The sequence below is a fragment of the Prorops nasuta genome, unplaced genomic scaffold (genome assembly GCF_024137725.1).
Source record: "Prorops nasuta isolate Cenicafe-Biocafe unplaced genomic scaffold, Cenicafe_Pnas_1.2 PNAS00204, whole genome shotgun sequence".
NCBI classification, from domain to species: domain Eukaryota; kingdom Metazoa; phylum Arthropoda; class Insecta; order Hymenoptera; family Bethylidae; genus Prorops; species Prorops nasuta.
This window is the reverse complement of record NW_027117000.1, coordinates 28,758-43,423: the sequence shown is the minus strand read 5'-3', so window position 1 is coordinate 43,423 and position 14,666 is coordinate 28,758. Positions and strand designations below refer to the sequence as shown.

Genomic DNA, 14,666 nt, shown 5'->3' with positions numbered 1-14,666 from the left:
AGAAAATTGAAAGTATGAAATTATAAACTATCTAGCTGGCAGTAAATAGAGAGTTCCTGGACATCTTTCTGACTAAGTTATACAGAAGAGAGATAATGCGGGCAAGATAAAACTGCTGTTGATACAGATGTTTTCGGCCGATCCACACAATGGTCAAACGAAGAAGTTTCACAGAAATTTTATTTGTTCAGTTGTCATTAATATGCCACGTTGAAAGGTAAAATTATATGTAACAAGGTATCTCGTTCCTTGTGGCCTAATATTCTCTCAGTTCTTTTCAAAATTGTGCCGAGCTCGTTACGGAAATGGAGAACAGGAAAAACCAGATTGAGAAAGATCCGAAGAAAACTTTGGTCATCAGGTAATAAGCATCGATATACAATTCATGGATATTGTTTTCTTGCATTTTTAAACAGAATTCGTGAAAAATTAATTAAAAATTACATATATTAATAACGTTCTTGCAAACACTGGAAAATTCATTATAAACTAAGTTATAATTAATCATGAGAAATTGGTAACTTTCACTTTAATCAAAAATCGAGTAAAGGTCGTTCTATCACTTTAAGTTTCGAAATTTAATCACTAAGAAAATTACAATCAGCTCTGGAGATTCTTTATCATTTGATTCTCTAAATTATCATTGATTGATATATATATATATATATATATAATCACCTAGTTTTTCTTCATTTTCAATGATAATCTAAATAGAAAAAAAGTTGAATAATATAATTTAGATGCGTAATACGAGAATTAAAAATATATCTAATCTATTATTTTCTAATGGATAATCTTATAATAAATCATTCTTTTTTGTATAAAGTTTATAATTTTCGGTTTTCTAACAATTAGGCTGTACGTGACATAAATCAAGTGTAGAAGGAAAAAGAAAAGTAGATATATAGTATATATATACATATATATATATATATATATATATATATATAATAGAAGAGAGAGAAAGAGAAGGAGAGAGAAGGAGAGAAACCATTCCGCAACATAATCCTTATCAAGTTCTTCTAGAAATTCAACACTTTTGGCGCAAATAACTCAATCTAATCTGCTGGACAATTTAACATCGAACACGCGGTGAATCCTCGGAATGGAAATGTTTTTCCGAAGGTCAGGAAGCAAGATTCGTGTCGGGCGTACAGGCGTAAAACGTAATGTTAAAAAACTAAAGGAATTATTATAGCTCTACTTCGAATTATTGGCCGATTCGCGTTATCAGGTACACCTTTCTGAAACGTGGGTACCCTATCGAGAATGTACGGTGCGCTGGTAATTATTACCAATGATAGTGCAGTCACACGTTGAAAATGAATACGAATATGTCATTCCAGCCGAAGAGCGCTATTCGCACATTCGTTTCTTGCCTGTTTCGGCTACGACTTTTTCTCCTTCGTTTCCCAACTTCTACTGGAAACGGTCCAGTTTTATTCCTGTAAGTAGTAACAGCTCGTACCAAAACAGACTTTTATCTTATTCTAAAAATATTCGCAGTTTGTCTTTAGTATACAATAATTCTTTATTCTTCCACAGCTAAGTTTGAATGTAAGTTTATTCAATTTAACAAGAAGTTATTTTATATTCTGTAACAATCTACTATATAATTACATTTTCTATTTTTTACATACTTCAGTCACACGTGGATACGAAAAATTTCTAAGAATAGAATAGTCGCTTTGAATTTTCAAATATCAAATCTATAAATAATAACATTCGTTTTGTGAATACAGTTATATATAATTAATCTCAGATACGGAATATATGAATTTACGATATTTCCAATACCTGGCTTTTAAAACACTCAGGCGTTGAGACAATCGATTTTAAGGAATAATACGTATTTCAATGTCTCATGTAAAATGTATGAAATTTGGACACAAAAGGTGACGCAAGCTTCATTAACATTCGAACGTACAAAATATGCAATCAAAGCGTTAAACGAAAGAAAAATTAAGGTTCTAATATTATAATATTTTTCTCTTGTTTGGGCTTAGAATCTGCTAAGATTTCATGTAGAGGATCCTGATCAATCTGGTCCATCGATCCGAACGATCAGCAAACTTTTCTTTATTTAAGTTTGTTCGTTCGGCTCGAGTTATCAGATTGGAAAGCTCATCGTTTTTTTCTTCAAGTACACAGCTTGGCTCTTCTCTGAAGAATATTCCAGTAATTCAATGCCAGCTCACGAAGTTCCTGATCAGTTGGTGTGAAAGATGCAAATGTTCTCAGACGTGCTTTTGCCAATTCTAAATCCTATATAGTAGTTTATTTGAAACAATGTATATTTATTCTTTAAAGAAGGAACATTCATGCTCAATCTATTCGGATAATTATATTTGTTTCACAAAATCTGTCTTATTCTTCAATAGATAAATAATGAAACGTCAAACCTTTAATAATTGTCGATTTCTGCTACGAGATTCTTCGGCTTTCAATTCGTAGTTTTTTAACATTAAATTATTTTGCGACATGATTATGCTTATTACTTCTAATGTTGAGCAGATCATAACATTCACAACACAAGCTGCATCTGCGTCTGCGTGAAAACTTTCATGAGACTGATGAATTTCCTTATGGTTTCCATAACAATATGATGACGCAACAATTGATCGATATACGTGTCATCTGTATACTGTATGCTGCATACACGTACATATATTTTTAATACTATAAGTTTTCAATTTATAAAAACTGTCTTCAACTGATAATAATATTAACAATATTTTATTAATTCTGTTTATACAAATATTTACACCTATATAAATCTTTTTAATTTATTCCTCTGCGACATTTGACTTTGGCTGAAAATATAATAAACATTATAATAAAATTACTACTTTTATTTAATTTAATTAATTTTTTATTTACCCACCAGTACATATATATGACTTGGCAAGGAGCGCTCCAAAACTTCCACCAATCGAGCTTTATTTATTTTATGCTCTTGATCTATAATAAGAATTTATATATGCGCATTTAAAAAATTAGCTAATTCAAAAATTTTAAAATATACTTACCCGCTGGAACAGTTAAAGATAATTTTGGCAATGCTACAAAGCCAGCAACTAACGGCCGCAAAATCCATTCTATTTTTTTCTCATTTTGTGGAAGAATGTAAATATCGATCTGTTATTACAAAAAGCATCTTAAAACAGTACAAGAAATAAGTGGACAAATATGAAAGTACAGTTTTTACTATCACATACTTGTTTTTGACCAGCAAACATAAATGCAGCACTAGTTTCCATTGTTAATCGCAAAGTAATCAGATAATCGGAATGATTTTTTATAAAATAAGCAACACAAAAAGGGGTCCGTACCCAGCCATGCGCTGGTAATTTCATTTCTAGTCCTATTATTGCATTTTCTACCCATAATGGGGCTAATGTCACACTGCTACTCGTTTCTATTGCCGTTTCATCGTTAGCCCTGAAAAAAAAATATTATAACATACTTAATAGAAATAAGTGATTAATCGCTTATTGTGACATAAAAATGTCTGTTACCTCTTCCATCTAATTGAATAAACTCCCGTGCTAACTGGCTGATCGCTACATTTCTTAGGTATTAAACAATAAGCATCTGTCCCTGCCTCATTATCAGATAAAACAAATCCTGACAATATACTTTCTTGATTCTCTTTATTTTCCATTTGTACCGAATCTCCCTAATTTTAAAATAAACATTAACAATTAATCATGTTAGTTTTAATTAAACATTAGTTATCAAAATAAAAACAAATTCTGCACTTTACCAGATCAACCGAAGTATTCATTATCTCTATAGGCCATGGGGATACGCACGAAATATGAGGCATCATTATAAAAGGTTCATTGAGAAAAGCTTTACTGAGAGACTCGAATAAAGTTGTATAAAATTGCGTTGTTACTTCAAAGGCTTTGACGACTGTAAGTTTATAACTTAGTTCCCTTATTCTTTTGGTCTGGTCAGATTTTACATATTCAACCTACATCAATAAATTGATAGTTAAATTAAATCAAAGATATTATCAATTCAAATTAGCTTTGTTTTATTTTATCTTAATACCTTAAACACTATTTTCCTATCACCAATTTTATGCGCGCGTAAATAAACAATTTGCTCAGTACAAGTATTCTGCTGCAAATTGTTTAAAGACACTGACAACGATGATTGTTTATTCTGCATCGTTATACTAAGTTCAGCTGAAATAAAATGCAATTTTCTTTATTAATAACAATTTATTAAATTCTTTTAATGGGTTAAAATGAAGCATACGTACTTGATTGCTCATTGCTTCCATCAGGTACCAAACTTGCATTTAAAACAGCAATGTCAATATTGGAAGTGACAAATATTTTAACATTTAAGGGAAACCATTCACCTAATAATGCTGGGCATTTTGAATCAACAGTCAAGTCTACACTTGAGTCTTCCTGTTTTATAACAGCGCTTATAGCTGGCCTTATTGTTTCGAATTCTCCACCACTAAATTATTGAAATAATTTAGTGCTTTTAACTAAAAGTATAATATTCAATTTACTCACCGAAGTTGCTGTATTTCGGGATACAAACGATCGAGGAAATTGACTTCTCTACCCACTGGAGAAAATCGTAATACTATGCTGCAGGAAGATTCAATACCAAAAAAAACTGAAATGGCATTAATGCGAATTTCGCTTCCATCGATTTGCTGAGCCGGCTGAAAATGGCAAGTAAATTTCCTCATTTCCTTTGCATGCAAAGTAAAATTGTAATCTTGAATTTCTATGACACTTAGTTCAGAATTACACCCTGGACTGCTAATCGTTACAGAAATTTTAGAGAGCTCGATATCCCCACAATAAGAATTTCTGCCAAAACAAAATATAGTATTTTACATTATTCTTGAGGTAAAAGAGATGTTATTACCTAACGAAAACATCTATATTGACAGTTGAGTTGATTGTGTAAGTAGATTGTGAAAATCGAGCTTTGGCTTCTATGAACAATGTTGTATTATTATCATCAATAGAGAAAAGTAATGGCTCAGGTCTGCTAAGCTCAGAAGCCCATTTTTCCATAGCAGGGAATTTTGTATCATCTGGTAAATCAGGCTCTGGTATTGGTGGCTTTTTCTTTATTAAAAAAAAAGAAGATATACAAAACTGTGTGAGCTTGACTCTTATTATAATATTAAAATTTTTTATTTATACTTACTTCAAGTATGTTAGCGATATTACTATAAATTACAGCTTGCTGCTCAACTGAAAATGTTGTTAAAGGTCCTAATGCCTCAACTGCCAATGCTAAGTAGTCCTGAATACTAGTTGCTAAATAAGCAGCTCGTAAGGCATTTTTTATAATATCAGTAAGTAAAACAGGCCATCTTTCACTGTGACACTCCCATAGCATGTGCATCAATAAACTAATTAACGAAATATAATTAATTAAATAAGGTGACTGATTTAATATTTTAATGAAGAATTATAATGTTACATACGTTAAAACTTTTCCATAATCCTTAGAGTTATAGTATTCTTCGGCCATTTGAACAACTAAAATAATGCAATATATATTTATACAATAATAATGTATTTACATAATCTGATATTACCAAGTAATCTCCTCATTCTGGGACATCTATTCATTTTGAATTGAGAAATAGCATTTCCCAACAATCCAATAATAATCATCTATAAAATTAAAAAAGTATAATATCTACAATTCCATTTATTAATAGTCTTAGATCTCTCTTACCGAATGGTTAACTGTATATTTTTCTTTATATTGTAAGGCCTGTATAGCAACTATTTCACCAGTCAGGTCCCCAGGGTCTGCACTCAATTTTCCTGGTCTCCATGGTCTCTGTCCATAAAATTCAAGCTTATCTCCTCCAGATAGAGGATCTGGTTCTGGATAAATGGTTACATTCTAAAAATAGATTATTAGTTAAAAAATCTGTTTTCATTTATGTCAAGTTTTTGAGTCATTCTTACTTTACATATGTCTCTGCATGCACCCTGTCTCAAACCAGTATGGTGAGCTGCCATTTGATAATAATATCCAGGATGTTGAGTCTGCACAGCTGGAAGACCTTGTCGAATGGCATCATCAAACAATTCAGCAAAAATTGAATATTGACTGCTCATCCAAGCATGATGCTCAAATACAAGTTCTTTAGGTCCTATCATTAGTTTATACCTAAAGTAAAAAGTTATTAAGTTAGAAAAAATAAATTTCAAGTCCAGTAATTTATCAGGGTCAATTATTTTTTCCATATTAGCTTTTGTAATTAATATTGTCAGTACCTCTCAGTATGTCCTTTAAGCTGAGCAATAGCATCTTTTGGTAAGCTCATCTTAAACATTAATTTACACAGCTTATAGTTAATAAAACCTGCAATAGTTTTTATTTCCATAACATTGGTGTCTGCTGCCCTAATATCTGTTAAATTACTATATGCTTGCAGATAGTGCCTATAATCATAATAGTTATTTAAACATAAATACTTATATTACATTTATTGTCAAATATCTATTTATTTATCATACTTTTGGGAGATATGCAGCTCCTGTCTAAATTCATTTAAGAATCCCATCTTAAATTGATGCCTCACAGATAAATATTGATTGGAAGTTTTATTAAGATGGTCCTTATGGCTTTTCACAACTTTGTATGCTTGATAATAAAAGCTTTGAGCCAATTCACAGAAAACTGTTTCTAGTCTACATAATTATAGCACAAGAATATTCCATGTATGCTTGATTTAGAGTGAAATTAAGATAAATAAAATTATATGATACCTAGTAATGTATCCTACTAAATGATCACCATGAGGTAAAATATATAACAGCTTTGGTGGTAATTCACAAGCTCCACATAGGGCTGTTGCCCTCTCTGTAGCAATAATATCTTCAGTCCCTGGTGGTGGCTGAGCATTCTGCTGTATCAAAACTACAGCTATTTTAGTGTTCCTACCTTCTAATGCAGCTCTAAAATTAATTATAATATATTTTGTAATTTCTTTATAATAAGAGACCCATATATATCTACCTTAATGACTGCACCCTAGAAGCACATTCTATTTTTTTCTCATTCCATAATGGATCTTTCCAATCTAGATCATTAAAAATTACTACCAAAGATGGAACTTCATTAAGATATTTATTCATCCAATTTCGTTTTAGTATTCCTTTGGGTACATAATATTCATATACACGCTGAAACAAAATATGTTTTAAGATATATTTGGTTATTTCAGTAAATGACACAACAAACCTTTGGTTTTAAAGTAGGAAATATGTGGCCAGGATTAAGTAACTTAAATTGTAAGATTCCATTGTCTACTCTACGATTATTACTAAGTGCATCCCATATTGGCTTGTGAATAGGATTTCCTATATCTAATCCAGTTACGCCAATTAGAGCCAAAGGCTTAATCACCAGCTCAGCTGGTAAATCAAACATAATTCCTTCTATATAGAATGTATAAGAAAAAAAGCAATTAGTTCATTTAGAAACACTCAGTAGTAAGAAGAGCATTTATCAACATTAAATTTGTTCCATTTATCACTTAATAATACCGATTTACCTTAAAAAACTTATTTTTTGTATATAAAACAACAATGATACAGAAATACTGCTGTTCCTTTGAAAACTGTATTTTAAACTGTGTAGTTGTAAACTTTGACAGATCAGGTTATGTTACATTAAAATGGATATGAAATAATACTGACAACACCATACGACGTGATATTCGCCTTATAAAAACTTTGTCATTACTTCAGTTCAATCGAATTATAAAAACTTTGTTAAATTTATTCATTGCATTTCATACAGTATACATCAAACATTAAACCAAAACATAAATTACATGAGTGTTCTTTTCATAAAATATTTAAAATGTGGCAATTCTGAGTATTATGACTTAACAAGTCTACGGTCTCTACCCCCATGCCCAATGATTGCCCATGCCCCCAGTCAACACGCAGGAATTTTTCGTCTTTTTTATTTGGGAGGGAGTAGTGCCATCTAACGGTGAAACGTGAAATTAGGAGAATTAGTTTCAAAATCTACCGCCAATAGAATTTTTTTTGTTACCGATTATGACGAAATGTATCAAAAAAATAAAATCGTATAAGTCTTATGATGGTGTTATTAAAATTATTTCAAATCTGCCTCCAATGTGTACATACTATTATAATATAAGTGCATAAGTAAAAGTAAATAATAGCATTAAGGATTTGTATATACATTATAATAAAGTATTAATACTCCGTCATCCAGTCTCTTGAAATCGGTTTGATTTGATATAAACGATATAAAACCTTTGAAAATGTGTAAAGTAGTATAATATGTGTATGTACTGGTATATACCATAATAAGGAGTGATACAAGTCACGCACCGCCTTTAGAAGCATCCCTATTAACACAAATTTTTCTCAGCATCTATAAGAAAATACACTAAGAATATCTAAATATAATCGAATGATTCTCAGTATATGCTGAGGCGATATGTGCTACTTGGGAGATAAGTATACATAAACTTCAATTGTTGTATTTTATGTACTATAAAGCAAGGCGCAAGTTTATCAAAAAATTATTGTTCACTATACATATATATGGAAAATTTGGCTCTTGTTCGAGAATTTTCGTATATACGTACCGGAACAAGAGCGCACGCATGTGTTTTCACAGAAAACGGTTAACTATAGTATATAGCTGTATAGCATCATATATATTACATATAAATATATATGTATAGATTATAAAAAATTCTTGACTCTCTTTATCTTCACATGTAGGGTACTTTGTGGTCGTGCGTGGAGTCCTTTGGAAATTTTACAGTTCAACATTAGAGCCACTGCGACGAACGTAGCGGTTGAAGTAATCAGGCCGCCAGCACTTACAGCTACCGGGCACCAAGAACCAGTCGTAATAAAGTCTCACCTGTTTACAAATAAAATTATTAACACAGTTATAAAACTCATCGGTGCACTGCAATTGGATTGTACATGACTAAATTAATGTTTCTGACCTGAAAACAGCCCATCTCATCAACACCGTCGCAATGCTGGTTGCTATTAGCAGAGTTTCTAGCCTCGTTCTCGCCGGCACGCTTTTGCAAATATTGCTGATAATTTTGAAAATCATGAACGGGCGGAGGAGAAACACCGGCAACGGGGTCTCTGGCTTGATTGGAAAATCTGCCATTCTGACTCTCTTCAAGAAAAGTATCAGGATAAAAGATCTCAGCTACCAGCAAGCTCGTCCATCTTGGTGAGGATAAACATCCACCATCCAGATAATGGCACCGTGATTGCCTGCAAATGGAATGTTAACAATTTTATACGTAGCGATCGCGGTTCTTGAAAATTAACTTACATGCAACGTGTGACTTCAATGGTTTGAGTGAAATAGCCCTCATATGGTATTTGAACGACATAACGCCAAACTCCCTGATAATTCTTGGCAAATACGGGAGTGGCATATTCTACTTTGGCTGGACAAGGAGTTGGTGGACCTGTATACTCTTGTTTTTCTTGTGACGGAGGTGTACGCTGGCGATATTCGCTAGGAGCTGCAGGGGGTGGCTCGTCACGTCGTTCAGCTGCAGTGGAAGCCAATGGCTCACCTTGAATAGCCTTGTACAGCATGCATACCCTAAAATTTGACGTATCTTAGAAATGTCATGCAACTGCTCTGCATTCATCACGATAACTTAACCTAAAACTTACACGCCAGCGCCATTCTCGCAAAACTTTCGTCCATTTCTCGTTGCCTCGGAATTATCTTGAAAGTTGGTAGTGGTGGCGGCAGGAACAACGGTTAGTCCCCTTTTGCTTCTACTGCGTTTCTCGTCTGTATCAACTCTATTTTTGCAAAATTCTCAGTTTAAAAGTTTTTTTTCCTTAAACTTAATACCTTAAACCAAAATTAAACTTAGGGACTTACGAGTTTTGCGAAAAGGGTTGAACTTTAGCGACCTTCGGCAGTGAATCGTCAGCTTTGAGAATCGGCAAGGTTTTGCTCAGAAACTTCAAGGTGTGATTTTTTATGAGTGCGCTATATAGACCGGGGTCAATAAGAGGGAAGCAAATTTTTAGCGGGAAATTAAACAGGCAACCATAACCTCATTTACTTTCTACTCACAAAGGATACGAAGATCCGTTGAAGGATTGCTTCATGGGGTTTCGCGGGATGTATCCTTTGTTCAGGTCACCGCAAATATTGTGTATCGAGACGAATCCTTTGCCTTGTTTGCCAGTGTCTAGGTATAAAAAAAATTCGCGTTATTCGTAAAAAGGTTAGTTTTCGTATTTCGTACATACCAGGGCATTCTTTGTTACTGTCGATATAAGGGGGTGGCCTGACTTTGGGGGGTTCTGCGTTTGGTGATTCCACGAAAGCATAATATCCCTCAGGTGGCTCGCTTTCTTCAACTGAACTATTCGAACCATTATTCGACAAGATTTTGCCTTCCTTCGAACGATGCTCCTCAGCAATGCAAGAAACCCCGCACAAAAGAATAATCTGAAATCAATAATATGAACAATTTCAGTTCACAATATGAATCGAACGGAATTCTCCGTTAGTTGGACTCGCCACAGCCTTAACGGTAATTCTGGCTCAGCTCGCCGCTATATCAATTCACCTCCTGGAACTGTCCCACTATTGCCACGAACTGCAAAGATCTCTATTTGCTACAAGGTCAACGACACGGATATTCCCGATAGAAACAGGTAAACAATTCCAATCACAAAACATCTTTTCTGACCAAGATATTTTTCAGACTTGGATAAAGCTTCAACAAGAAAAGAACAACAGTTCTATAGAATGAAGCAAAACTTACAACGAACGTACGAAATTCCATGATGAGAAGAGACGAAAAGGAGCGAATGAGAGTAGAAAAAGAGGAACAGAGGGCGTGCACTATCAAAAACGGCCTCGGGACTTCTTCGTGACTAGTCGACGACGGTCATAGCAAAACTGAATTTCTTCAAGTTCGGAGGAGGCCTGGTAAGTGGTAAGCGCGCGCAAGGTACTCCTTCTCATCGGCCAGCGCGGCAAACATAGCGGTAACTCATTCAGGAGGAAACAAAATTTTCCTCCATCTCCTCGTAATCCCTCCCACCGTCCAATCAATTTCCTCCGTCCCCGATACTCCAGCAACAATGATCATCTCTCGTTCGTGGCCCACATTCCTTCATTGAACAAAAGATTCTATTTTGAACTAAAGTTAAAGGAAAATATTTCAGGTTTTCGAGGGCTACGCCAATGCTCCAGGTTAGGCAGAGGTCAATGTCCTACATTCCTGGGGACCTAGCCTGGACTGGGTTGGACTGGTTGAACCTGAACCAGCTGGACTGAGAGACTTAGCGGCCTTGACCAACTGCAGCACGCTACACACTGAATTATCCGGATATGCATCCCGAATGTTCTCGAATTCACACGAGGCAGAACGCTAGTAAAAAATAAACAAAAGCGTGCAGCCATCTGACTAACGGTATCATGCTAGTATAGATACAACGAGTTTGGCGTTACGTATCTAGCACACCAGGTGAGAAGGATTTAGGATAGAATGTTCTTAAAGAAGATAAGAATTTATTGTAAACTCTCGACATGAGATTCTTCTTAATACGTAACGTTGATATCGGTCTCGTCCTTGTGGTATATGAGGATGTCCTTGAAGAGCATGTTTGGTCCGTCAAAGTAGTACTTGCCAGCCGGCCTATCTAACGGGAATCCGAACGGTTTCTTGTCGAATTTGTATTCACCGAAGACTCTGGATGAGTACTGTACAACTTCATCCACTGGGCTTATGTACAGGAATATCTGGAACGGCATTCCTTCCTTTTTACCCTTTGGCAGTAGCAGTCTTTCTGGGAAGCCGAAGACTCGCTCGTTATAATTGAGAGTGTCCGAGCCATCCAACGCCTTTTCTATTTTCTTGTAGAACAGCTCGCTGGGCTCAGGATCAGGTGTCACGAAGAAACAGTCGTGGCTGCTCCTCTCGATTTTGTTTGATCCCACGTTCACTGATGGTTGGACAAAAACATCGATTAATAGTAATAAGAGTAAGAGAAGATATCAACATTGAACTTACAATCGACTATGAAGTTGTCAATTTCGTAGAAGTATTTAAAACTGTCTGAAAAATCGAGAAGCTTGCGATGAATATCGAATTTGGGACCAATGAACATGCGAATGGTGGCCTTGGTGGCTTTTTCGGAATTCACGCTAATGTGGAAGTTGAAAGGTTTGTGGTTGAGACGGTATTGTCGGATCTTCACGAGGAAGTTCTCGGCTTCTTTTTCACTATCCACTGCCAGGCCATTACTGATGGATGCATCGAAGTAATCGAAGTAAGTAGTTAGCTTGTCCACAGCGAATGATTCGATCTTGATGTCAGGATAGATTATCTCGTCTTTCGTGTATGGTTTCTCGTGGAGCTTGTATCTGCGAAGCATCATAAAGACAAAGAGTTAAAAGAACAGGCGTGATGGTAATATTATTTGTAACGGTACTCACTTGTAATAATAATAATAAATTTTTTTGTAGAGTCTGTAGATGGCGGGGTCCCTCATGGAAGTCATGAAGCTCTCAAGAGCACTAGGAGCAATCTGGTAAGGTGTGGATGGATCCAAATTGAATCCAAGAATTTTCCTGCCAAAGTTGTCGATGCTACCATAGAAGTTTTTATTGCAAGAATCTTTATTCCCTTCGATCAAGTTACCAAGAATGTTAAGACCTTCTGGAGTGTAAATGTTGATAAATTTGCCATTGGAGTCCACAACGTAGCCAACGTCGATAGCACTGGATATTCGGTTCTCCATATCTTGAATTTCCTACGTACAGAGATACCAAGTAATATTTATGAACATTACTCATAAAAATAATTGATAACACTATTTGGGCTGTTTGCCTTCAGGAATCATACCTTCATGTATATGAATTTGTAATATGGGAAGGTACTGTAGTGTGGTCTTTGAGGGAAAGGCAGACCATTGTGATAGGTCAGGCTTGGATAATATCCAGGATAGAATTCCTTATTCCAATCGAAAAATTCCACTTTGGGAATGTCATTTGCGTATCTTTCCAGGAAATATCGAGTTAGGATCTGCTTGTGACCGTAAAGGTATTCCTCACCACGGTATTTAGGAAGATTATATTTGTCTCCCTCTAACCAGAAGGGATACTGCATTCTGAAGAAGAAGTAGTAAGCATTCCAGCCAATATCCTCTGTCAAGTAATTGAGTTTGTGTTCAAGGTCGTATTCTCGAGTAAGGTACCAGCCGGAATAGTTGGCTGGGATGATGTAAGTCTCAAAGCCACCAGCTTTGTTAGTATCTAGATGAATGTATAGCAAATCATTAAGAACTATTACAATTTTCTACGGCAATTCAGCGTTATTAATTCCTTGAGTAATAATAACAAGTGTTGCCTGCTTAAAATTAAAACATATGACGTTAATTAAACTTACCTAATTTTCCAAACAGTTTGGCATGGTGAGCTTTCTCGAGGACCTCTGAATTGAAGAACGCATAAGGATACATCTCGTAGGGCGGTGGTAACTGAATGTATTTGGTGTCCGGACGGAATAGTACGGCGTTGTAAAGGGCATAACAGAATTGTCCTTCATTTATGTAAGCACGAGCCCACAATGCCGTTTTGTAGAAGGTGTCAAAGTCTTTGGCATAATAGAACAATTTGAAGAGCGCATAGGACTGATCCAAGAGCTTTGGATAATAGACTGAAAAGACTTCACCGCGTGGTAAGAATCCATGTTGGTACATATACAAAAAGTCTTTTACCTCGGCCTAAAATGTCATCGTTGCATATGAACCACTCAAGATAGATGAAAAGTGACGTTAACGAGATCTTACCCCCTCTGCATAGGAGTCGATGTTTGCTTCGATGTTGTAGCTCTGTCCCTCGCTGTAAAGTCCAGGATTTACTGTGCTCGGCTGTGATATGTGGTACAGAAGATTATAGATCTTCTTCTGTTTGAGGAGGAACTCATTGTCAGCGGTCTTTACGCTGTTATATTCGGCGCCCACAGCGCAGAACAAAATGGCCAGTAAGGCCACGTACTTGAACATTCTTGTCACCGAGCGAAGATCGCGAGTCTCAATCGAATCCGCGCGTTCGACTTGTCTCACTCTACTTTTATATGCACAGGAGGGCTGCTATTCATCGTCGTTCCTCTTAATCAGTCGCAGCCAGGTCATTCGGGTGAATCGTCTGTTATTTCTCTTGGCCATCTTATTATCACTTGGTCCTCCCAGTATCTCACAAGTTTAATAACAATCCATATGGATCGAATACATGCTTTGCTAACCCCCCCCCCCCCCCCCCCCACCCTCATTTTTTTCTCCCCCATCTCACCACACTTTTCTATCGATGCTTCATTAGTCGTTAATTTTTAATTCTCTGTCATGTGTAAATGTGTGTAAAATGGCCTTAGGCATTGGAAAAATCTCTAGTAAGAACATCTGTACTTATTAGACGGCTGATAAATGCGCGACACAATCGTAAAATGGGAGATTAAACGGACTTAAGTATTATCGAATTATTTATGTTTCAATAATCAAGAGAAGGAGAGAGGTCTTAATGCAAGTGACCCGAGATATATGAGGAATCTTTGTACGCGCGGATTAATGATGTCCCATCCTCTTTTCCCCCTCTCCTTA

General features: G+C 35.5%; 3 protein-coding genes across 4 annotated transcripts; all 3 read right to left on the bottom strand.

The window, feature by feature from the left end:
* Nucleotides 1-2,719: 2,719 nt before the first annotated feature.
* On the bottom strand, nt 2,720-7,941 carry LOC136785223 (trafficking protein particle complex subunit 11-like). The gene is made up of 21 exons (XM_066746244.1): nt 7,565-7,941; nt 7,252-7,448; nt 7,027-7,193; nt 6,777-6,965; nt 6,525-6,698; nt 6,282-6,449; nt 5,970-6,174; nt 5,731-5,904; nt 5,588-5,666; nt 5,474-5,528; nt 5,191-5,398; nt 4,903-5,108; nt 4,539-4,844; nt 4,274-4,479; nt 4,060-4,196; nt 3,767-3,979; nt 3,519-3,679; nt 3,219-3,441; nt 3,030-3,138; nt 2,885-2,961; nt 2,720-2,813 (listed from the first exon to the last, which is right to left on the bottom strand). Exons 2-21 carry the CDS (start codon nt 7,438-7,440, stop codon nt 2,787-2,789), a joined length of 3,273 nt encoding a protein of 1,090 aa, XP_066602341.1. The 5' UTR covers nt 7,441-7,448; nt 7,565-7,941; the 3' UTR covers nt 2,720-2,786.
* Nucleotides 7,942-7,976: 35 nt separating this feature from the next.
* Nucleotides 7,977-10,932, bottom strand: LOC136785225 (uncharacterized). The gene is made up of 8 exons (XM_066746247.1): nt 10,826-10,932; nt 10,305-10,506; nt 10,126-10,243; nt 9,928-10,038; nt 9,711-9,845; nt 9,358-9,636; nt 9,011-9,296; nt 7,977-8,922 (listed from the first exon to the last, which is right to left on the bottom strand). The coding sequence occupies exons 1-8, from the start codon at nt 10,844-10,846 to the stop codon at nt 8,815-8,817; spliced, it is 1,260 nt and encodes a 419-aa protein (XP_066602344.1). The 5' UTR covers nt 10,847-10,932; the 3' UTR covers nt 7,977-8,814.
* A 561-nt stretch (nt 10,933-11,493) lies between these two features.
* Nucleotides 11,494-14,093, bottom strand: LOC136785224 (hexamerin-like). 2 transcript variants are annotated; one of them, XM_066746245.1, is made up of 6 exons: nt 13,860-14,093; nt 13,457-13,793; nt 12,914-13,323; nt 12,505-12,821; nt 12,080-12,432; nt 11,494-12,011 (listed from the first exon to the last, which is right to left on the bottom strand). In XM_066746245.1, exons 1-6 carry the CDS (start codon nt 14,073-14,075, stop codon nt 11,608-11,610), a joined length of 2,037 nt encoding a protein of 678 aa, XP_066602342.1. In that variant the 5' UTR covers nt 14,076-14,093; the 3' UTR covers nt 11,494-11,607. The 2 variants fall into 2 exon arrangements, with proteins under 2 accessions (XP_066602342.1, XP_066602343.1); XM_066746246.1 differs by having other exon boundaries at nt 12,914-13,311.
* Between the last annotated feature and the right edge of the window lie 573 nt (nt 14,094-14,666).